The 24,444-nt window shown below is 41.0% G+C and overlaps 1 protein-coding gene across 1 annotated transcript in view; it reads left to right on the top strand.

Moving 5' to 3' along the window:
- Positions 1-24,444, top strand: part of Pdk3 (pyruvate dehydrogenase kinase 3) — a 71,916-nt gene that overhangs the window by 5,461 nt on the left and 42,011 nt on the right. Inside the window, exon 2 of the mRNA XM_038317214.1 lies at positions 23,608-23,749. Coding sequence (XP_038173142.1) covers positions 23,608-23,749 — 142 coding nt within the window. The remainder of the gene's footprint in view (positions 1-23,607; positions 23,750-24,444) is intronic.

Below are 24,444 nucleotides of genomic sequence, written 5' to 3'. Positions count from 1 at the left end.
TTTTCCCTTTTGTTTTTAATACCTTAATTCTTTTCCCTGTCACATTATTTTTATTTTACCTTATTTTTATTAAAACTCAAGTTTGAGTTTTGATTTCATTTTTTATAATTATTTCATTTCCATAATTTTTAAAGATTACTTTATGAAAGTATTTTGCTTGCATGTACTCTGCTTGATGCCCTCAGAGGTCAGATGAGGGTGTCAGATCCTCTGAAACTGGAGTTAAGGATGGTTTTAAGCTTCTATGTGGGTGCTGGAAATAGAACCTGGGTCCTTTGCAAGAGCAAAAAGTGTTCTTAACTGCTAAGTCATCCAGCCCCCACTTCATTTCTTTAGACTAAATCTCCTTTTGTCCAGTTATGATCACTGCCTCTAGCCACATGGCCTTCTTGAGCAGTTGAAATGTGGTTAGAGTGGCTGAGAAAATTTAGTTGAAATTTAAAACAAACTTGATTGCATTCACTTTAAAGTTCCGATGTGTGTGTGGGTGTTCAGATACACGTGTGTATATGGTGTGGAGGCCTAAGGACAATCTTGCTCTCCTTCCTTGGGAATTACCTACTTTGTTTTTGAGACACGGTCTCTCACTTGCCAGCAGCTCACCAGGTTCTCCAGAGAGCCAGTGATCTTACATCTCTGACCTACAGCATGAGAATTTTAAGTCTAAGCCACCATGCTTGACTTTGTTGTTTTTGTTTTGTTTATCAAGACAGAGCTTCTCTGTGTAGCCCTGGGTGTCCTTGAGCTTGCTCTGTAGACCAGGCTGGCCTCAAACTCACAGGGCCTGCTCCTACCTCCCAAGTGCTGGGATTAAGGCATGTGCCACCAACTGCCCAGCTGCCTGACATTTTTAGGTGTCTTCCTGGGGACGGAACTCAGGTTCTCATATTTGTGAGGCAAGTTTTTTACTGACTGACTTACCTCTTCAGTCCTCAGTTAATTTCATGTTAAGAATAATTTGGAAAGAAGAATTTACCTTAACAAGTATAAACTCTATGGAATCTAATTATAGGACAGTTCTTTGTGAAAGAAATATAGCTTCTAAATTGTGATGTTATGTATGATACATAACAGAAAGCAGGTAATTAATATAAAACCAGTAAGATATCTCTTAACTTTATTGATGTGCTGAGGATTAAATCTATATTCTACATCTCCCATATTGATTATGTATTAAAATATTTTACATGTTTTAATAAACAAAATATTAAACAAAATATTAAAAATACAATCTATGTTAATATAGCTAAGAAATTTCAAATTGTATGTGTAGTTCATATTCTGTTGGACAGTGTGGTTTCAAATAGTATGTTAATTTCTTAATGGGAACACTATAATACCACATTTTATATACAAAACAAACTTCTATTCGTTTTACTTTTTAATATAGATTTCTTTGGGGAAGGGGGAGTCCTGAGACAGGGTTTCTCTTTGTCACAGGTCTGGCTGTCCTGGAACTTACTTTATAGACCAGGCTGGGCTTGAATGCACAAAGATTCCCCTGCCTCTGCCTCCCAAATGCTGGGATTAAAGGCGTGTGTTACTATAGCTCTTACATGTTTTGTTCTGTTTTCCTTTTTTTTTTTTTTTTTTTGTAAAGTCTCTGTATTTTGGACTAATGTATTGTTTGAATGGCCCTTAATATAATGGTGGTTCTTTTTTTAAAGATTTATTATATATACAGTATTCTCAGTACACTGCCTATAGGCCAGGAGAGGGCACCAGACCTCATTACAGATGGCTGTGAGCCACCATGTCGTTGCTGGGAATTGAACTCAGGACCTTTGGAAGAGCAGGCAGTGCTCTTAACCTCTGAGCCATCTCTCCAGCCCCATAATGGTGGTTCTTATACCATTTGTACAACCCTTCAGTTCTGTCCCTTAAGTATTGTTTGAGTCAATAATTCTCTTTATTATTTTGCCTTATGTTTTTTTGTCTTCTGATTAAGAAAAGGCCAACTTGGACTATTATGCAGTAATTAAAGAAACATTGTTGTGAATGTGGAGTGAGTTGGTAGGAAACAGTTTACACCTCACTGTTTCAGGTCCTCTCGTTAGCAACTTTTGTCTCCTCCCTGCACACTTCCTTCCCATTCGTTTATTTTTCAGTTATGTTTACACAGCCTCACTTGTAATGAAGATATTCCTGTTCTTGGCTCTGGATTTTGTCTTAACTCCCCCCTTTCCAGTGTGTGGATGCCTGCTCCTTTGTAGCTTCTCGGCTTCCTCAGCTCAGGTTTCTCTGCACAGCGAGTGCTGGAACTCCATGAATGACATGGGAGTCATTACATCACTTGCCTATAGCCTCTCCACATAACAATACAGCGTCTCCCAAGTAAAACCACCAGAAGCAGACTGTTGGACAAACCTCCTCTAGCTTTTCACAGGCCTACATGCTTTGCTATCTACCCTAAACACCAGCTCTGTGAATCCTATAGGCTTTAGCTGCTAGAAGGCGGAGCCAGTTCCCTTGTTCTTGCTATTCTTGAGGTTTAAGAACCCAGCTGCCTTTGGCTTTGCTTTTGAAAGTATTTTAAGACTCTGTTACCCACAGAGATGTTGACTTCGGTGCCAAATGCCTGCTCTCTGTAAAGTCTCAGGTTTTTAAGTCATCTTGCTCTTCGAAGCTTGGTTACCAGTGCACAGAACAACAATTTCATTCCTGGAAAAAATTGAAAGGGTGTATTCAAAAATTGTGTTAGGAAAGGGGGAAGCCATCTCATCCTTCTTTCTGAATGTGTTTATTTTGCTTCTTTACATGTGTCCAACAGATCTTTCCTGTAAGTGGAAAAGGTCTGATGCTGTGAGGGACTGCCAAGAATTAGACCAACCTGTTTAGAGACAGAAACCAACTATTTAGAATTAAAAGGGAAGGGAGCATTTTAGGGTCTGGATATTGTACTTACTTAGCTTGTTGCACCTTGGTCATTGTTTAAAAAACTAGCCCTAGCCAGGCAGTAGTGGTGCATGCCTTTAATCCCAACACTCAGGAGGCAGAGGCAGGTGGATCTCCGTGAGATCGAGGCCAGCCTGGTCTACAGAGCGAGTTCCAGGACAGCCACTAAAGCTATACAGAAAAACCCTGTCTCAAAAAAAATTTAACAACAACAAAAAAGTTAGTCTTTAGGCCTTTCTGATTTAATAGGGCTGGTTTTCCATGGAACCTCATTTATTAGACTGTGGGACACCTTAAAGCATCTAAATTTGAAGTTCTGACTTTGTTCCTTTTACAGCATTTGAGTATCTTTCATGTACTTGATTAGCTTTTTATTATTATCATAGAAGTAGCAAATTTCATTTCTTGTTTTCATATGTATCCTGCTGTGTTGATCTTCCTCTTCCCACTGTCCTGCTGCTGTTAGCCTACCTCCTCTCCCTGTCTGCTTTCATGTCACATGTGTTCGTCACCCATGTTTTCTCTCCACTCCATTAATCTGTCTTTCCTTCTAGTTTCATGACTTACACACACCCCTAGCATCTGCATACAGAGAAAACATTACTTTTTGTTTAATATAATTTCCAGTTCTGTCCCATTTCCTACAAATATCATGATCTCATTTTTCTTTATGGCTGATTAAAATTCATTTGAGTATGTGTACATTTATCCATTCATTTATTGATAGCTGTTTTCATTCTTTTTTGCCATTGTTAACAATGCAGCAGTATATGTGTTTGTGCAGAGATCTCTGTGGACTTGAGGTTCTTTGACTACCCAGGAGTGAACTAGCTAGGTTGTGTGTTTATTCACTTTTTGAGGCACTTTTGTACTGATTATCATAGTGGTTGCTCGCCTTTGAACTCCCACTAGCAGTGAGTTAGGGTTCTTTGAAGAGGACATAGCTTCACTTACTGACCTTGTTGATGTCTGGGTCGTTTCCTCCTATTAAGCTTTTAGGAAATTGATCAGACTGTTGGCAAGATTTAGGAAACCTTACCTTTGTTGCTGGATGCAATTACAAAATATAACCACTTTCCATTTTTCTTATATTGTATTGCATTAAATTATTTTGCTTTGGTGAGAATTCTGTCTCAAGAGTTGGGTAAATCTTTTTTGGAATATATTTGTCTAAGAATGTCTCTGATCAGAACCTGTTTTTTCTCATTGTTTTTTATTAGTAGATGTTTAAGAGTATCTTTAAATTCACAGCAAAATTCTGCAAATACAGAAAGTCAAGAGTTCTCTTGTACCTCCCAAATGCACAGCCTCTGCTGCTTTCAAAATTCTGTAGCAGTGTGGGACCTGAAGGAGCTGCCAATAGCCATTGTTACAACTAATAAACAATCATCATCACCAAAAGCCAGTTGTTTACACTAGAAATTGTTCTTTGTGTTTACTCTGAGCTTTGACACCTCCTGTTTTTCTAAATAAAGCTTTACTGGAGCATAGATATGCTCATTCGTTAAATTCTGTACCTTTGATTTCCTCCACAACAGCAGAGTTGAGTTGTTGCCAGAGACTGTATTATGGTTTACAAAGCCGAAAGTGCTTATTGTCTGGTCCTTTAAAACAAGTTTGAGAGCCCCTGGTCTAAGGCAATTCAGTTCTTTCTTTAAAGAGTAAGCAGTATTTCTCTTAAGCTGCATTTAAGTGATAAAGCTGTTTGTCCTGTATCCTGCTAACACTCAGCCTTCCTTATCTGGAATGTGAGTTTTGGGGTGACCCAGACTTTTCCAGATAATCTGGTAGTTTACTTTTGGAGTGTCATTTCTGAATAGGATTTCCATATGAATGGCTTTGAAAGATTTTATAGGTTTAATTTACAAAACTGTCAGAAAAATTTAAGTATAATTGTTTCTCTGCAGGATTGCTGAAATGAGTTTTTTTTTTAAATTTGTAATGCCTAACTGCCTAACATAGGAACTACAAGTTTGTTTGTTTTTTTTTTTTTTGCCTGATTGCTGTATTACCTGCATTTTTGTTCTGCCTAAAGTATGTGGTAACTGGAATCTGGGTTTTCAATCATTTGCATGACTTCCTTGTTTTTGTGTTGGTAGTCAGTGAAGAACATGTTGACTAGCACAGTAGCAAAATATGCAATGAGACTATGGGTGGCTTACCTGGTATTCACAAGTTTTCCATCTTTGACATGTAAATTGGCATTGAAACTAGCATTGAAGTATCCTTTTTATAGTATATGCTTTTAGGGCTAATTTCCCTTGGTATTTCTTTTCCTGGCAGAACTGAGTTTGGTCATGGCCCATTTTAGGTTAAGTATCTTTCATATCTCTTGTTTTTCCAAGACAGGGTTTCTCTGTGTAACAGCCCTGGCTGTCCTGGAACTCACTCTATAGACCAGGCTGGCTTCAAACTCATAGAAATTTTCCTGCCCCTGCCTTCTGAGTGCTGGGATTAAAGGTGTTTGTGCCACCACGCCAGGCTTTAATATGCCTTATTGAAAACCCTGGTCCTGATCATTGGTTCATCTTCTAAGGTGTACCTTGTGCCATAATGAATGACATAAAATTGTATTAGACATAAAATTATGTTATGTATGTGGATATTGATATATGCTCTCTCTAATTGAACACTTTGGATTCTAATCCAGTGGTTCTCTATTTTTGGCAGCAGTGATTTTATTTTCATTCTTAGGCTTGATCTGGGATTCTGTCCTAACATTTGCTTTTCACCTGTGATGTCTTGTTTGTTACTCCTGCTCGGAGGTTGGTATACAGTAGTCTCACTGCTGGGAATAAATGACCAACTCTTCTACATTTTCCCATTTCCCACACCATGAAGTTTGATACTGTCTCATGTGGTGCTTGTCAGAAGACAGTAAGGCCCTTTGAAATTTGTGCCATACTCCAATGTTATATTTTGGTAGATCTGAGCATGTGCGAGCTTCTGTGTGAGTGTAGGAATTACAGGCGTGTGCCACCATACCCCCAGGCTTCTATCTGAATTTTTTCTTGGATATGCTCTAATAACAGAAAATGTTTCCTCAAGTTTTTTAGCAGTTATTTCTTGATAACCCGACTGATTTTATACTGACTGAGTTACTTTTTTCCTGATTCTGCCACTTAAATAGAAAGTTAAGTGGTCATTGTTCTGCTACTGTTCCTGTACTTGTCACACAATGTGCTGAAGGAGATACCCTTTTGGAGTAACCCCTTCTGGAGAATGCTGCTTACTGCACGCTGAATCCCTTCTCTAGAAATTGTGCTTCCCTGACGCTATCCATCTTTGGCTAGTGCTGTTTACAAATTGTAGCTAGCTGTCTCTAGCTGACGTACTCAATTGTCTTTCTGTTTTAAGTCTGAGCTTGGCTTCACTGAAACTATTCCAGGAGAAAATTAGACTTTATATGGCCGCTGGAAAAGATTCACTAGATGCCACTGCCACTAGCATTTATAGAGAATCCGTACCCAAACTTGGTGTAAAATGTGGTAGTTTGATTATCAGCACAGCTGTACCCACTTTACAAATCAGGAAACTGCAGTTCTGAGCAGGCAAGACTATCATGTGCAGTGGGGCAGAGCTGGCTTCTCTTTCTAGTCCTCCTCCCATTTCTTCCTAGCTTAGAATGGTGCTGCTGGACTGGGCATGCGTGAAAGTGGAGGCAAACCTCAACAAATGCTTTGTCATCACTTGTCACACATTAAGAACATCAGCCGGACTCATTGTAAAGTACGGCTAATTTTCTTAACGGATTTGTTCAGCTTGTATCCTCTATATTTGGGATCATCTGAAAGAGAAGGGAGAAAAGAGAGGCATGCAGACTGAAGGTTTCTGTGATTAGTTTTCTATGAGGCTGGACAAAAAGCTCAAACATGAACATAAAGACTAAAATGTATAGGTAGTTAGGATAAGTTTTAATGCTTAATGGCCGCCATTTGATCCTGAGGAATTCTTTGATTTGCTTTTCCTTGTTTAGTTGTATATGATTAGATGCTACTCTATAGTTCATGGTTATTAGTCACAGCTGCTCAGAAGAATCAACCTGGGAATGCCTATAAACTATAAGCCTAAGGCACCTAAACCAGTCTCTGAGAGTAGTGTCTAGGTGCTCATACATGGGTGATTACATTGTGCTTCAGGAGGTAAAAACCACAGTGTCACATCCAGTAAGTTTTTGCTCAAGCCCAGGATTTTAAAAATTAACTATAGGGACAGAGCCCATGGGATGCTGAAGGTTACCACTTAAGTCTCTGTGGGGTCTTGTCAGCATAGTTGATTATTTGGGATTTGGAATAAAACAGGAATTGGAAAGCAGTAGAAAACTGCTAAGGATAGTCATGTCCTTTGAGGTGTTCATATATAAATGAGAAGTTATCTAGGAATGTGTGAGGTATTAATCCAATTGCCTTTTATTTAAAGTCATCAGGAATGTTCTGGATGGAGAAGACACAGAAGAGCACATATGGAAGTGTGTGCTTTCAGCCCTCAACACCTTCTTTCTTTGACTGTTTACTTTCTTTCCGGGCTTGTCTCAGAATTTCCATTACTAGGCAAGCTGAGTGTGTGCTATAATTGGAAACTGTAAGGAAACAAACTTAAATCTTCCCCTTTTAGAGTCAGTGGAAACTTGAGCTGAACTACCATTTATAGCAGTGCTTCTCAACCTTCCGATGGCTGTAACCCTTCAGTACAGCTCCTCATACTCTGGTGACCCCAACCATAAAATTATTTTCAGTGCTACTTCATAACTGTAATTTTACTACTGTTAATGAATCGTAATGTAAATATCTGTGTTTTCTGATGGTCTTAGATGGCCCCAGTGAAAGGGTTGATTGAGTCCAAAGGAGTTGTGACCCACAGGTTGAGAAACACTGACCTATAGCCTCTCCTGTGTTATGCATGAGACGGTAGAAGCCCTGGGTAATGAAGGGATTGTCCCCATCTTCAACCAGTGATTGACATAGCGTCTTGGCCACCTCTATCAAAGGAAATCAGAAATGTTTTTTTTTTTCTGGGAGGCAAAGTGAACTTATATTGTCACCATCATATGAAGTAGATACTCCCATTCCTGTATGAAGCCTAGATGGTTTATATCTCTTACCTAGGCAAACTTAGGGGCAAATCCATGGATAAAATGGAGATAGATTGAACTTTTGAACTTCTGCTTTTTTATGCCAGGCAGTAGTGATGCACACCCAGAGGCAGGTAGATCTACAGAGTGAGTTCCAGAACAACCAAGGCTACACATAGAAACCTTGACTTGAAAAAAACCCAACAAAACAACAACAACAACAACAACAAACCTGTTTTTTTTTAGTTGAACATAATGTACCATTTCTCCCAGGGCAATTATAGCAAACATTGTCTCTATAGATAATTTAGTTTTCTCTGAATTTATTCTCATAAATAATCATAAAATGGAATAATTTTGAAAGTTTTTTGTTTTATCATTTCAGGACTGTCAGCTTAGTACCTACTCCATTTTCTTATATTGAAATAGCTATTCTGATCCCAAAGACTATTACTTGCTAATTTGTTGGGTTGTCTATGGAAATAGGAGGAACAATATGTAGATTTACACCGAGGCCTTAATTTTTGGTATCTGTCAGCAGTGTAGACTTGGGAGAACTCCTTAATCTTATCACATTTAATGCCCTTTTCTACAAAATAGAAATGATAGCATATAATCATTAGATTGCTTTATTGACGATCTCGAGTGTGCCACACAAAGAATGACATATGGTAGGTACTCAGCAGGCATTGCTTATGGGTTTATCATAAATTAGCAGCACAACATTGTCTACATGAAGCTAGTTTCTACCTAAGAATAAGAGGTACATAGGAGGCTCTTAACCTTGAATGTTATTTTGTTTCAAGTTTGTGAACTGACAGTCTCTGCTGTACCAACTGATCATTTCCCAAGGAACAGGTAGCATGTTCACGTTATTTGTGCTATCAATTATGGCTTTGAGCTCCCTTTATTCACTATGGTCATTCACTAAACATTTTTCCTCAGTGAACCTCAGAAATGGGTATCATGTAGCTTTTACCTAACTATTCCTGCTTCCATGACAACAATACTCACCAATTTGCTCTTAGGACTATAGATCTATTAGATTTATTAGATTATAGATCTATTAGAATTAGATTTATGTGTGTATGTGGTGACATTGGCTACCTAATGATTGTTACATGACTCTAGCACAATGGTTCTCAACCTGTTGTGGGTCACTACGCCTTGGGAGGGTTGAATGACCCTTTTACAGGGGTCCACCTAAGATCATTGAAAAGTAGATATTTACATGATGATTTATAGCAGTAACAAAATTACAGGTATGAAGTAGCAACAAAAATAATTTTATGGTTGGAGTTATCACAACATGAGGAACTGTATTAAAGGTCACAGTGTTAGGAAGGTTGAGAACCACTAGAGTCTAGGTGATCACAGCTCTGTTAAGGTCTGTATACATCTGTATTTCTTCCTACTCTCTGATCTGATGCACCATGTTGCCTTATTTCTACCGTGTTATTCAGAAGTGGGGTTACTAGGTCATGTGATAATTTTGTGTTTGTGCATATGTGTCCATGGATGTGGAGGCCAGAAAGCCAGAAGACACCTTTTGATGCCCCTGCCTCTCTATTGCTTAGATTGAAAGTATGTGTTACTATGTTTGATTTAAAGTCTTATAAATACAGCTAGAGAAAAGTCAAAGAGCTACTCTAAATTATGTTCTGTTAAACTTTATTCAATTTAACATGATTAATGGAAAATATACATTCCAAACTCCAACATTACTTGCCAGTGTTTTTAAAAAGCAGCATCTGCATGAGCAGGACCATTTTGTTGACAATTTCGTTCCTTGTAAGTGTTTTTCCCCTTCATTGTTCTCCTTTTCCACCACTCCCTCCCACTGCTAGTTTCTAATCAACCACACCAAGTGTTATGGCTGACAGTGGGGATGAAGACAACCATCACGTAATCCACACAGTGAACTCTATTCACAACGAGACAGATCATGGAAGATGTCCTCAACTGTTTTTATTATAAAACATTACTAGGCCACTTCATTAACAGACACAATTATTATTTTTCTTTTCTTTTTTCTCTCTTTTTTTTTTGTTTTTTCAAGACAGGGTTTCTCTGTGGCTTTGGAGCCTGTCTTGGAACTAGCTCTTGTAGACCAGGCTGGTCTCGAACTCACAGAGATCAGCCTGCCTCTGCCTCCCGAGTGCTGGGATTAAAGGCGTGCGCCACCACCGCCCAGCAATAGTTATTTTTCTATCTCCTATAAATCAATTGAAAAGAGGGTTCAAGATAACAGCTACTATGGAAAAATCATGTGTGTGAACTCTTGCTCTCAGGTGACTAGACAAATACTTCTGGTTGCCTCTTGATTCCTCCACGAGGAGGACTCCCCAAATTAAATTGAAAGTCATTGTAATTTCTCTGCCTAGTCTTCACATGTCTTGGTGAATATAAAGCTGTGTAGAACCAGGCAAACCGTGGGGCTCTGGACATGAATAGTTATCTCCAACTTTCAGTGAAAGAACAGAGTATAAAAAGCAAAGAGACAGGGAAGAACTGAGTGGGAGAGTGCATGCAGAAGCCTACATTTAAATCCCCAGCACTGAAAGCAGACAGAAACAAGAGAATCAAAGGATCCTGAAGCCAGGGAGGAAAACAAGCCCTGTGAATGTATTCTAGCTAGTGACTCACTTGTGTTTGTGGAGTTAGAATTTTCCAAGCCTCCTCACTGTTTCCTCTTTGTTGTCTTCTAAATAGATGTTAGGAAAAATTTTAACTGGTAATATCAAACAAGAGGAAGCATATAGATAAAAGCAGAATAAAATAGAAAATAAGAATTAAGGAATGTAGAGAAGTCAAGGAAGTAGGAGAGGGAGGTATGGAGTCAAATAATTGGAAAGAATAGCTGGAAAATATATGTAAAAACAACACTTTTGAGAAGACTTATTAAAAACTAAGGGTTTTGATACATTTATTACAAAAATGGTTGCTAGAACCCTTGATTTAAGCTAAGTATTCAACATCTAGGATAAGATACCTTTAACGTATATGAGGAAAGCCACAGAAAAGTTGTAAAAATCAGACATTTATTTTTAGGTTCACTAATTAGTGAACTAACGAAAAAGACTTGTGCTCCTATTTAAGCTGATATATAATTAAGGTAGCTAAGTACAAAGAATTTGTTCTTGAAGCTAAATTAGAATGTAGGAGGGAAAACTTGGAATTTTTAAGCTATTCTGCATTAAAAATATAAACTTCTCAAAGCATGATTACATCTTCTAAAGCGTCATTGAGAAGCTATAATGGGTGCTGTGCTAGGTGCTATGGGGGATGTCAAGACAAGTCTCTCTACGGGTTTGTAACAGTCTGATAGCCCAGTTCCACCAGAGTCAAACACTTGCTGAAACTGATTCTCTTAGATCGTGCCTAAAGGTCAAATCTTCTATATAGTACAGATTTGACTGGTAAAGCATTTAGGACTTTGAATTTAAACTTTTAAATGGTAGGAATACTGAGCACATCCTTATGGTTTTGAAAGTGATGTGGAGTTGTCTGATGGACTGAGGCTCACAGCAGCCTAGAATACAGTCGTGCTCTGAGAACTGATGGTACAAATAACAGACAATTTAATGTTGCTGGCCATGGCTTTAAAATGTTCTGCTTGATCATCACCCAGCATTACTGAATGCTATTTAATGAAGCGTACTTCTAAGATTAAGACTATATCTATGCTCAGTGTTGAACACTAGTCTCCAGTAAACCTCTGTGAAGGAGGTGCTATTATTTTATGGATGGTTAAAATAAGATATAGAAGGGTGAAAAAGTCGGTGAGTGCTTAAAGATCCAGACCCAAATCTGGCTGCAGCACCAGATCTTCTTACTGCTGTCCTGTCGAGTCATATACTTTTATCTGAATCACGAGGTTCAAAACTTCTGAAAGTAGATTTAAGTTTTGGCACCCAGCTTATTTGGCAGAATATGGTTTGAGCTGACTTGAAACAATAGACTTTATTCTACTTAATGTAAATGTTCATATATTTCACTGTAGCTGTATTGTATCTGTATAGTATTTGATGTCTATTGCGTAAGTATAGCATATGCTCTTTTGAAAAATGGGGAGAACTTTTGATTCTGGAACCATCTAGTCCAATGGGTTTCAGAGGAGAGACATGGACTTACTGGTTAGCTCTTGATTATTATAGCCATTTCCTCATCCTAACCCCGTACTTCTGATCTCTTGCTTCTAACCAGTTATAGACTGGGAAGTTTATGCTTGTAAACTTTTATTAGCTACCCCCGCCAAAACCCTTAGGTTTTTGAAGTTTTTATTTCATACTGATACGCCCAGTTCCAGCTTATTGGGGTCTTTTGCTTCTCCATTCCAGAACTTTCTTTTCCCTGTTAAGAAATCCTTAGTAATCTTTGTTAAAGATGGTGTGGTGGTTTGAATAAGAATGACTTTTGTTGGAGGTGGTGTGTTACTGGGGGCGGGCTTTGACGTTTTAAAAGCCCATGCTAGTCCCAGTGGCTCTCTCATACTGCTTCAGGTTTATGGATCAAGATGTGAGCTCTCAGCTATTGCCCCAGAGCACATCTGCCTACCCGCCTGCTGTCATACTCACTGTCATGGACTCTAACCCCTTTACACCATAAGCCCCACATAAAATACTTTCTTTAACAAGTTGTCTTGGTCATGGCATTTATTATCACAGCGGTAGAAAAGTAAGATATGGTAGGGGAAACATTAGTCAAGAGTCTTCATTGTAGTGGTTTTATAGTAGAGGGGGAAGATAGGGCTCAGCTCTCGGCACCATGGACAAGTGGAGAGTTCTAGCTCAGGAACAATGTATGGATGTATGTGTGGGCAAAGGGTCAGAAAATCACTAAGAGTGATTTGTAGCACAATTAATAAAAACCCAGAGACAGAAATTGAAGTTCAACCGGAAAGTGAGAAAAGCAAAACAGCCAGCCAACACTCTACCTCACTCCGAAATGGCGATCCTGTCCCTAGGAATCTCAGAAGGAGACTGTGTGTGACCTGCCACCTCCTGTTCTATATTCCTCTCTAGTGCTGGGATTAAAGGCGTGCACCACTACTGTCTGGTTTCTGTGGCAAACTAGCATGGCTACTGGGATTAAAGGTGTGTGTGACCACTGCCTGGTCTGTAAGGCTGACCAGGGCAGCTGTTTTATTCTCTGATCTTCAGGCAAGCTTTATTTATTAAAATCCAAATGAAATATCGAAATATCACTACAGGGATCAGTGTTTTGGGAGATTCTTACTAGGTCAACTAGAATCATGTGCAGAACTGTCTGGAATATTTAGATACCTAAAATGGGAGTGAGGAATCTGGTCATTACCAAGGAAGGCCAGATACCAAGGTCAGAGGACTTTTTGCTAAAATGGCATAGCAAGGTTCTTGTTTCAACTGTTCTAAGCAGGTCAGCATAAAGTGTAGAGTCTGGGCTGTTGAGAAATAGGTTTCAGAAGAAGCTTGATTGAAGCTGGTCTTTGTCAGCCCACAGTCACATTTTCTGTGTGCTTTAACAAGTGCTTTTCTCAATGTATTTTTCACCAGAATCTAGACTTAATTTCTTTTGGGCTGTAAAGATCCAGATTTATATTTTAACTTAGATAATAGCTCCAATGAGATTAACTATGGAAATATCAGCATTTTAGTACATTTAAAATTATATGGATCAATAGGAATTATATATATATATATATATAATTATAAATATATATTTGAAGCAAAACTGCCAGATTCACCTCTAGAAAATAGTTGTTTGGATGCTCATTTCTGGAGTATTATACCCCTTCCCCTCTTATTTGGGGGTGGGGGTGGTATTTAGGACTAACATATGCATCAGAGCACTAAGGAGAAAGTGACAGAATTAAAGATTTACCTACCAAGGACCTTCAATATTGGCACTTAGAAGGAAGGAAATAATGATTTAAGACCAATCTTCATTCTAACCTGTTTAAATATGGAAGTGGGATTCAGATTGGTGAGGAAGAAAAGATCCACAGATGACTTTCAAGAGTTGGGTATGTTTGTTTCAAGCTTTATTTTGTAGAAAGGAAAGGGAGAAACTAGAAAGTGAGGGAAAGGATTAGAAAATATTTTGTGGCCGGGCAGTTGTGATTCACACTCAGCACTTGGGAGGCAGAGGCAGGTGGACCTCTAAGTTCGAGGCCAGTCTGGTCTACAGAGCATATTCCAGGACAGCCAGGACTGTTACACAGAGAAGCCCTGTTTCAAAAAAACCACAAAAAAGAAAAGAAAATATTGTTTGTGGAGCCCCTCGGATGCTGCCTTTTTATATAGGGAAAATCAACCTGTTTCATTCCAGAACAGCTTTCACGGAGTGCAGAGCATCGAGGAGGCCCAGCAGTGCCAGGGATATGGGATAGACTCGTATCACGGAGTGAAAGACCAGGGTTATGTGTTATTATATGTTGCCCCTTTACAAAGTCTGACCCCTGCTTTACAGATTAGGACAGCTGATGTTCAGCAGCATGGTAAAGCTTAGCAAATGTTTCACAACCACAAGATGGCTGACTTAGGGCCAGAGGGTATTTGTGTCCCCCAAACTCATAATCTTTATTTCACACCTGTCCCCCAGCCATAAGTTTGTAACAGCTTTAGGGGACTGCTCTGGCCACAAGACAGTAGGGAAAAGACAGGTTTCCTCTTTTAGGTGGCCAAACGCCTTTTCTTTCACCCTACCCTGTTTATGTGAATGCACAACCAGCTCCTGAAGATTCCCTGACCATGTCTTTCCTGTTACTTTTTTATTTTTATTTGATATGTAATAATCTGTTTATATTGATCATATTAATGGAGTAGCATATAATGTTCAGTGTGCATATTGTTAACATCAGCTTAAATGTATTTGTCTCCTTAAACATCTGGTCTTTTCTCCTGACAAACTTTCAAAATCCTTCTAGTTTTTTTAAATGTGTGGTGCATAATTGTTAGCCATATTGTGTGGCGTTACACCAGAACTTACTTCTTCTAACATGAGCTTAGTAGCTATTGATGGAATCCCACTCCATCCCTGCTATCCCCAACCTCTAGGAGCCCTCGTTCTAGTCTCAATCTCTGCTATTCTACATGGGAGGAGTCACATGTTACTTGACTGCCATGCCTGCCTTGCCTCACTGACCTTCTGTATGATGTGTTTTGCCTTCTTGAACTTGTCATAGTGGATCATTGACCTGGGAGTACATTGTAAACTATTTCTTTGGGACATAATAGTCCTGTGGCATAGAGCCTTTACTTGAGATCACAGAGTGTCTGCTTCCAGGGCGGTAGAGGAGTGTTTCCTAAAGAAACATTGGAAGAAAAATCTTAACAAATAGTTGGCATACATTAGGAATTTTTGCAGAATGAACAGATCATGTTGCCGCCCAGCAAACCACTATGAGCAGGAGTGGATATACATGTTGTACTGTTTCCGTACTTGGCAATTTCCCCACAGTGTTTATTTGAAAACAAACTCAAATTATATCCCAGGTCACTTTTATATTGTGGCTGGTAACACTAGATACATATTTGTTTTTTTTTTTTTTTTTTCTCATGGTTTATTTTTTTTTTATATTTAAAAATTTCCATCTCCTTCCCTCCTCCTCCCCCCTCCCTCCCCTCCTTCTCCCCTTTCTCTCCCCTCCTTCTCCCCCTTCCCTCCCCTCCCCTCCACCCATACCTCCCCTCCCTCCCTCTCAAGGCCAAGGAGCCATCAGGGTTCCCCACTCTATGCTAAGACCAAGGTCCTCCCAACTCCCCCCAGGTCCAGGAAGGTGATCGACCAAGCTGAGAAGGCTCCCACAGAGCCCGTCCATGAAGAACAATCAGAGCCCAGAGCCATTGTCCTTTGCTTCTCAGTCAGCCCCCGCTGTTGGCCACACTCAGAGAGACGGGTTTGGTCGCATGATCCATCAGTCCCATTCCAACTGGAGTTGGTGATCTCCCATTAGTTCTGTCCCACCGTCTCCATGAGTGAACGCACCCCTCTCGTTCCTGACTTTCTCCCTCATGTTCTCGCTCCTTCTGCTCCTCATCGGGACCTTGGGAGCTCAGTCCAGTGCTCCAATGTGGGGCTCAGTCACCTTCCCCATCTGTCGCCAGCTGGAGGTTCCCTCACGGTCCTGACTTTCTTTCTCATGTTCTCTCTCCTTCTGCTCCTCATCAGGACCTTGGGAGCTCAGTCCGGTGCTCCAAGGTGGGGCTCTGTCATTTTCTTCATCTATCGTCAGGTGGAGGTTCTATGGTGATATGCAAGAAATTCATCAGTATGGCTATAGGAACTGGCCTTTTCAGGCTCCCTCTCCTCAGCTGCCCAAGGAACTAACTGGGGGCGTCTCCCTGGAAACCTGGGAACCCCTCTAGGGTCAAGTCTCTTGACAACCCTCAGGTAGCTCCTTAAATTCAGATATATGCTTCACTGCTCTCATATCCACCCTTCCTATATCCCAAGCACCCCATTCCTCCGAGCTCCCCCCGCTCTCCCCTTCACATTTTTCTCTCCCCATCTTCCCTTGGCCCAGTCTTGCCCAACCCTCAAGTTCCCAATTTTGCCTGGCGATCGTGTCTACTTCCAATATCCAGGAGGATTACTATATCTTTTTTGGGAGTTCACCTTCTTATTATCTTCTCAAGGATCCCAAACTTATAGGCTCGATGTCCTATAATCATGGCTAGAAACCGAATATGAGTGAGTACATCCCATGTTCATCTTTATGGGTCTGGGTTACCTCACTCAGAATAGTGTTTTCTATTTCCATCCATTTGCCTGCAAAATTCAAGATGTCATTGTTTTTTACCGCTGAGTAGTATTCTAGCATGTATATATTCCACAGTTTCTTCATCCATTCTTCCACTGAAGGGCATCTAGGCTGTCTCCAGGATCTGGCTATTACAAATAATGCTGCTATGAACATAGATGAGCATATGCTTTTGTTGTATGATTGGGCATCTCTTGGGTAGATTCCCAATAGTGGAATTGCTGGGTCCTGGGGTAGGTTGATCCCGAATTTCCTGAGAAACCGCCACACTGCTTTCCAAAGTGGTTGCACAAGTTTGCATTCCCACCAGCAATGGATGAGTGTGCCCCTTACCCCACAACCTCTCCAGCAAAGGTTATTATTGGTGTTTTGGATTTTAGCCAATCTGACAGGTGTGAGATGATATCTCAAAGTTGTTTTGATTTGCATTTCCCTGATAGCTAGGGAGGTTGAGCATGACCTTAAGTGTCTTTTGGCCATTCGAACTTCTTCTGTTGAGAATTCTCTGTTCAGTTCATCGCCCCATTTTTTAATTGGGTTAATTGGCATTTTACCGTCTAGTCTCTTGAGTTCCTTATATATTTTAGAGATCAGACCTTTGTCAGTTGCAGGGTTGGTGAAGATCTTTTCCCAGTCAGTAGGCTGCCTTTGTGTCTTAGTGACAATGTCCTTTGCTTTACAGAAGCTGCTCAACTTCAGGAGGTCCCATTTATTCAATGTTGCCCTTAAAGTCTGTGCAGCTGGGGTTATGCATAGGAAACGGTTCCCTGTGCCCATTTGTTGTAGAGTACTTCCCACTTTCTCCTCTATCAATCTCAATGTGTTCAAATTAATATTGAGGTCTTTAATCCATTTGGACTTGAGTTTTGTGCATGGTGATAGATATGGATCTACTTTCATTCTTCTACAGGTTGACATCCAGTTATGCCAGCACCATTTGTTGAAGATGCCCTCTTTCTTCCATTGTGTACTTTTGGCTCCTTTATCAAAAATCAGGTGTTCATAGGTTTGTGGTTTAAGATCCGGGTCTTCTATACGATTCCATTGGTCAACTTCTCTGTTCTTATGCCAATACCAAGCCGTTTTCAATACTGTAGCTCTGTAATAGAGTTTGAAGTCAGGGATGGTAATGCCTCCAGAAGTACCTTTATTGTATAAGATTTTTTTGGCTATCCTGGGTTTCTTGTTTTTCCATATAAAGTTGATTATTGTCTTCTCAATCTCTGTGAAGAATTTTAATGGGACCTTGATTGGGATTGCATTGAATCTATAGATTGCTTTTGGTAGAATTGCCATTTTTACTATGTTGATCCTCCCAATCCACGAGCAGGGGAGATCCTTCCATTTTCTGGTATCCTCTTCAATTTCTTTCTTCAAAGACTTAAAGTTCTTGTCATATAAATCCTTCACTTCCTTGGTTAGCGATACTCCCAGATATCTTATGCTATTTGTGGCTATTGTGAAAGGTGATACTTCTCTGATTTCCCTCTCTGCTTCCTTATCCTTTGTGTATAGGAGGGCGACTGATTTTTTGGAGTTGATCTTGTATCCTGCCACGTTACTGAAGGAGTTTATCAGCTGTAGGAGTTCTTTGGTGGAGTTTTTGGGGTCGCTTATGTATACTATCATATCATCTGCAAATAATGAAAGTTTAACTTCTTCCTTTCCAAATTGGATCCCCTTGATTCCCTTATGTTGTCTTATTGCTATTGCTAGAACTTCAAGCACTATATTGAAGAGATAAGGAGAGAGTGGACAGCCTTGTCGTGTTCCTGAATTTAGTGGGATAGCCTTGAGTTTCTCTCCGTTTAATTTGATGTTAGCTGTCGGTTTGCTGTAAATAGCTTTTATTATATTTAGGAATGACCCTTGTATCCCTAATCTCTCCAAGACCTTTATCATAAAAGGGTGCTGAATTTTGTCAAATGCTTTTTCAGCATCTAATGAGATGACCATATGGTTTTTTTCCTTCAGTTTGTTTATATGATGGATTACATTAATAGATTTTCGTATGTTGAACCAGCCCTGCATCTCTGGGATGAAGCCTACTTGATCGTAATGGATAATTTTTCTAATGTGTTCTTGGATTCGGTTTGCCAGTATTTTATTGAGAATTTTTGCGTCCATGTTCATGAGTGAGATTGGCCTGTAATTCTCTTTCTTGGTTGAGTCTTTGTGTGGTTTAGGTATCAGGGTAACTGTAGCTTCATAGAAGGAATTTGGCAGTGACTCTTGTGTTTCTATATTATGAAATACCTTAAGGAGTATAGGTATTAGGTCTTCTTGGAAGTTCTGGTAGAATTCCGCATTGAAACCATCTGGTCCTGGGCTCTTTTTGGTAGGGAGGTTTCTGATAACAGTTTCTAATTCTTCGCGACTAACAGGACGATTTAGAGCATTTACCTGGTCCTGGTTTAACTTTGGTATATGGTATTTATCTAAAAAACTGTCCATTTCTTTTACATTTTCCAATTTTGTGGCATACAGGCTTTTGTAGTAAGATCTAATGATTTTCTGAATTTCCTCTGTGTCTGTGGTTATGTCCCCCTTTTCATTTCTGATCTTGTTAATTTGCGTGTTCTCCCTCTGCCGTTTGATTAGATTGGCTAAGGGTTTGTCAATCTTGTTGATTTTCTCCAAGAACCAGCTTCTTGTTTCATTGATTCTTTGGATTGTTTTCTGTGTTTCTATTTTGTTGATTTCTGCCCTCAGTTTGATTATTTCCAGTCTTCTACTTCTCCTAGGTGAGTCTGCTTCTTTTTTTTCCAGAGCTTTCAGGTGTGCTGTTAAGTCACCAATGAGTGCTTTCTCCGTTTTCTTTAAGTGGGCACTTAGTGCTATGAACTTTCCTCTTAGCACTGCTTTCATTGTGTCCCATAGGTTTGAGTATGTTGTGTCTTTGTTTTCATTAAATTCAAGAAAGACTTTAATTTCTTTCTTTATTTCTTCCTTGACCCAGGTGTGGGTCAGTAGTTGACTGTTCAGTTTCCATGAGTTTGTGGGCCTTCTGGGGGTAGCATTGTTGTTGAATTCTAATTTTAATCCATGGTGATCTGATAAGACACAGGTGGTTACTAATATTTTTTTGTAACTGTGGAAGTTTGCTTTGTTACCAAGTATATGGTCAATTTTCGAAAAGGTTCCATGAGCCGCAGAGAAGAAGGTATATTCTTTCCTATTTGGGTGGAATGTTCTATAGATGTCTGTTAAGTCCATTTGGTTCATTACCTCCATTAAGTCTTTCAATTCTCTGTTAGGTTTCTGTCTGATTGACCTGTCCATTGGTGAGAGAGGAGTGTTGAAGTCTCCAACTATTAGTGTGTGTGGTTTGATGGCTGCCTTGAGTTCTAGAAGTGTTTCTTTTACATAAGTGGGAGCTTTTATATTAGGGGCATAGATATTCAGGATTGAGACTTCATTCTGAAGGATTTTTCCTGTTATGAGTATAAAGTGTCCCTTTCCATCTCTTCTGATTGATTTTAGTTTGAAGTCAACTTTGTTGGAAATTAGTATGGCCACACCCGCTTGTTTCTTAGGGCCATTTGCTTGATAAACCTTTTCCCAACCCTTTACTCTGAGTAGGTGCCTGTCTTTGTGGTTGAGGTGTGTTTCTTGTAAACAGCAAAATGTTGGATTCTGTTTTCGTATCCAGTCTCTTAGCCTGTGCCTTTTTATAGGTGAATTGAGTCCATTGATATTAAGTGATATTAATGACCAGTGGTTGTTAACTTCAGTCATTTTTAGTAGTAGAGTTTGTGTGTTTCCCTTCTTCTAGTTGTGCTGGTGAAGGGTCGCTAGATGCCTGAGTTATTGTCGGCGTTGTTGGACTCCTTGGTTTGTGATTTTCCTTCTATTACTTTCTGCAAGGCTGGATTTGTGGCTGCGTATTGTTTAAATCTGTTTTTGTCCTGGAATATCTTGTTTTCTCCATCAATGGTGAATGCAAGCTTTGCTGGGTATAATAGTCTAGGCTTGCATCCATGTTCCCTAAGTGTCTGTAGCACATCTATCCAAGCTCTTCTGGCTTTCATGGTTTCCATTGAGAAATCAGGTGTAATTCTGATAGGTTTCCCTTTATATGTTACTTGACCTTTTTCCTTTGCAGCTCTTAATATCTGTTCTTTATTCTGTATGTTTTGTGTTTTGATTATTATATGGCGTGGGGATGCTTTCTTTTGATCCAGTCTATTTGGTGTTCTGTAGGCTTCTTGTACCTTCATAGGAACATCCTTCTTTAGGTTGGGGAAGTTTTCTTCTATAATTTTGTTGAATATGTTTTCTGGGCCTTTGAGTTGTAATTCTTCTCCTTCTTCTACCCCAATTATTCTTAGGTTTGGTCTTTTCATGGTGTCCCAGATTTCCTGAATGTTTTGTGTTAAGAATTTGTTAGATTTGTTTAGTTCTTTAATCTGTGAGTTTATTTCTTCTATAGTATCTTCAGAGTCCGAGATTCTTTCTTCCATCTCTTGTATTCGGTTGGAAATACTTGTCTCTGAAGTTTCTGTTCGTTTACTCAGAGTTTCCATTTCCAGTCGTCCCTCAGATTGTGTTTTCTTCAATACCTCCATTTCATTTATCAGGTCTTGTACTGTTTCCCTTACCTGTTTGATTGCTTTTTCTTGTTTTTCTTGTTTTTCTTGGGTATCTTTGAGAGATTTATTTATTTCGTCTACCTTTTTGTTTGTCATCTCCATTTCTTTATGGCAGTTTTTTACCTCCTGTTTAAGGTCCTCTATTATTTTTATAAAGTACTGTTTAAGGTCGGTTTCTTCTATATCTTCTGGGGTAGGGTGTTCAATTCTTGTTGTTTCGGGATGTCTGGCTTGTGGTGATGTCATGTTGCCTTTCATGTTGTTGGAGGAGCTCCTGCATTGGCGCCTGCCCATCTCTTCCTTCAAAAGGAGCGCGGAGGTGTTTGGTGTCCCCAAAGAATGATGGATCCTCCCCAAAGAATGATGGATCCTCCTGCAGACTGTCAGGTCCCCTTGCAGGCCAAGCAGCTCTCAGACAAAGGCCTACCTTGCTCCGGGCAGTCAAATGCAGGAGGGGACCTCCCACCGGCCTGGGTGCACTCAATTCCAGGTCCCCAGAGCCCAAACAGGCTGAGCTGTGGGATTTTGTGGCCCCAAAGACGGGAGGATGAAGCAGGGGGAGGGGGGGAGGATTCTGGGTGCAAGCTGGGAAGGGACAGGGAGAGAGAGGCAGTATCCGGGGAGAATAACCCCTGCAGGAAGAGCAGGAAGTGTGCTGGTGGCAGGGGGAGTTGTGGAGAGTCGGTGGTCCCTCACCGGGCAGCTGCCGAGGTTCGGGCACTCACTCCTCACTCACCCCAAAGAACGATGGATCCTCCTGCAGACTTTCAGGTCCCCTTGCAGGCCAAGCAGCTCTCAGACAAAGGCCTACCTTGCTCCGGGCAGTCAAATGAAGGAGGGGACCTCCCACCGGCCTGGGTGCACTCAATTCCAGGTCCCCAGAGCCCAAACAGGCTGAGCTGTGGGATTTTGTGGCCCCAAAGACGGGAGGATGAGGAAGGGGGAGGGGGGGAGGATTCTGGGTGCAAGCTGGGAAGGGACAGGGAGAGAGAGGCAGTATCCGGGGAGAATAACCCCTGCAGGAAGAGCAGGAAGTGTGCTGGTGGCAGGGGGGGTTGTGGAGAGTCGGTGGTCCCTCTCCGGGCAGCTGCCGCGGTTCGGGCACTCACTCCTCACTCACCCCAAAGAACGATGGATCCTCCTGCAGATTTTCAGGTCCCCTTGCAGGCCAAGCAGCTCTCGGACAAAGGCCTACCTTGCTCCGGGCAGTCAAATGAAGGAGGGGACCTCCCACCGGCCTGGGTGCACTCAATTCCAGGTCCCCAGAGCCCAAACAGGCTGAGCTGTGGGATTTTGTGGCCCCAAAGACGGGAGGATGAGGCAGGGGGAGGGGGGGAGGATTCTGGGTGCGAGCTGGGAAGGGACAGGAAGAGAGAGGCAGTATCCGGGGAGAATAACCCCTGCAGGAAGAGCAGGAAGTGTGCTGGTGGCAGGGGGAGTTGTGGAGAGTCGGTGGTCCCTCACCGGGCAGCTGCCGTGGTTCGGGCACTCACTCCTCACTCACCCCAAAGAACGATGGATCCTCCTGCAGACTTTCAGGTCCCCTTGCAGGCCAAGCAGCTCTCAGACAAAGGCCTACCTTGCTCCGGGCAGTCAAATGAAGGAGGGGACCTCCCACCGGCCTGGGTGCACTCAATTCCAGGTCCCCAGAGCCCAAACAGGCTGAGCTGTGGGATTTTGTGGCCCCAAAGACGGGAGGATGAGGAAGGGGGAGGGGGGGGAGGATTCTGGGTGCAAGCTGGGAAGGGACAGGGAGAGAGAGGCGGTATCCGGGGAGAGTATCCCCTGCAGGAAGAGCAGGAAGTGTGCTGGTGGCAGGGGGGGTTGTGGAGAGTCGGTGGTCCCTCTCCGGGCAGCTGCCGAGGTTCGGGCACTCACTCCTCACTCACCCCAAAGAACGATGGATCCTCCTGCAGATTTTCAGGTCCCCTTGCAGGCCAAGCAGCTCTCAGACAAAGGCCTACCTTGCTCCGGGCAGTCAAATGAAGGAGGGGACCTCCCACCGGCCTGGGTGCACTCAATTCCAGGTCCCCAGAGCCCAAACAGGCTGAGCTGTGGGATTTTGTGCTAGATACATATTTGTGTTAAGAAAAAATCGCTTTCCAAGTTGCCTCTTGGAATAAATGTTCTTTTTCTCTTCTAATTAAGTGGTTTCCTTAAACTTGCTATTTCAGAGAAGAAAATTTTAGCTAGACATTGTTATATTACTTAACTTTCTTTTCCTGACCAGTAATAATTCTGCTAACATGAGAGCATTTTATGTCTCTGGATGTTAATTTTATGGAATTGTTTTCATCTCTTAATAGGTAGAGATAATGCATGTGAAAAAACTTCATATATGTTTCTGCGTAAGGAGCTTCCTGTTCGACTGGCTAACACAATGAGAGAGGTTAATCTTTTGCCGGATAACTTGTTGAACCGCCCTTCAGTGGGATTAGTTCAGAGTTGGTAAGTAAATGTTCTGATCACCCTACAATGCTTGAAACAGTTTGGCATTGGCACCATTTTCCACAGAAGTGTACATGCTGTCTTTCTGGGAGAGAGTCATTCAGGATAGCTGGGTTTTCCTTGCATTTACTGGCTGGGCTGTGGTGGCGCATACCTACAATCTCATACTTGGGAGGCAGAGGCCAGCCTGGGCTACAAAACAAGTTCCAGGAAAGCCAGAGCTGTTACACAGAGAAGCTCTGTTTTAAAATAAATAAATAAATAAAAAAGTTTCATCTTAAAACTGTTTAATAAAGTATCTTTGAAAAAAAGATAATTTCTTAACTTTTCATTTTTTTCTCTTGTTATACACATGGTTGCTTCATTGAAAAAAAAATAAAGAATAGCCAGGTGGTGGTGATGCACACCTTTAATCCCAGCACTCGGGAGGCATGGGCAGGTGGATCTCTGTGAGTTTAAGGCCAGCCAGGGTGGTTACATAGAGAAACGCTGTTTTAAAAACCAAAAAAATAGAGAATAATATAAAGGAATGGCAGTGCAGTGGCCAGGCATCAGTGGACCTATTTTCATTTTAAAAAGTGAGGCAATGTCTTGTGTATCCCAGACTGGCCTTGAATTCAATATGTTGCTTAGGTGACCTTGCATTTCTGATCCTCTTCCCTCCTGAGTACTGGGATTACACACATGTGCTACCA

Source organism: Arvicola amphibius, chromosome X (genome assembly GCF_903992535.2).
Source record: "Arvicola amphibius chromosome X, mArvAmp1.2, whole genome shotgun sequence".
In the NCBI taxonomy this organism is placed as follows: domain Eukaryota; kingdom Metazoa; phylum Chordata; class Mammalia; order Rodentia; family Cricetidae; genus Arvicola; species Arvicola amphibius.
The sequence above is the reverse complement of the archived record's forward strand: the minus strand, read 5'-3'. Positions and strand labels throughout refer to the sequence as shown.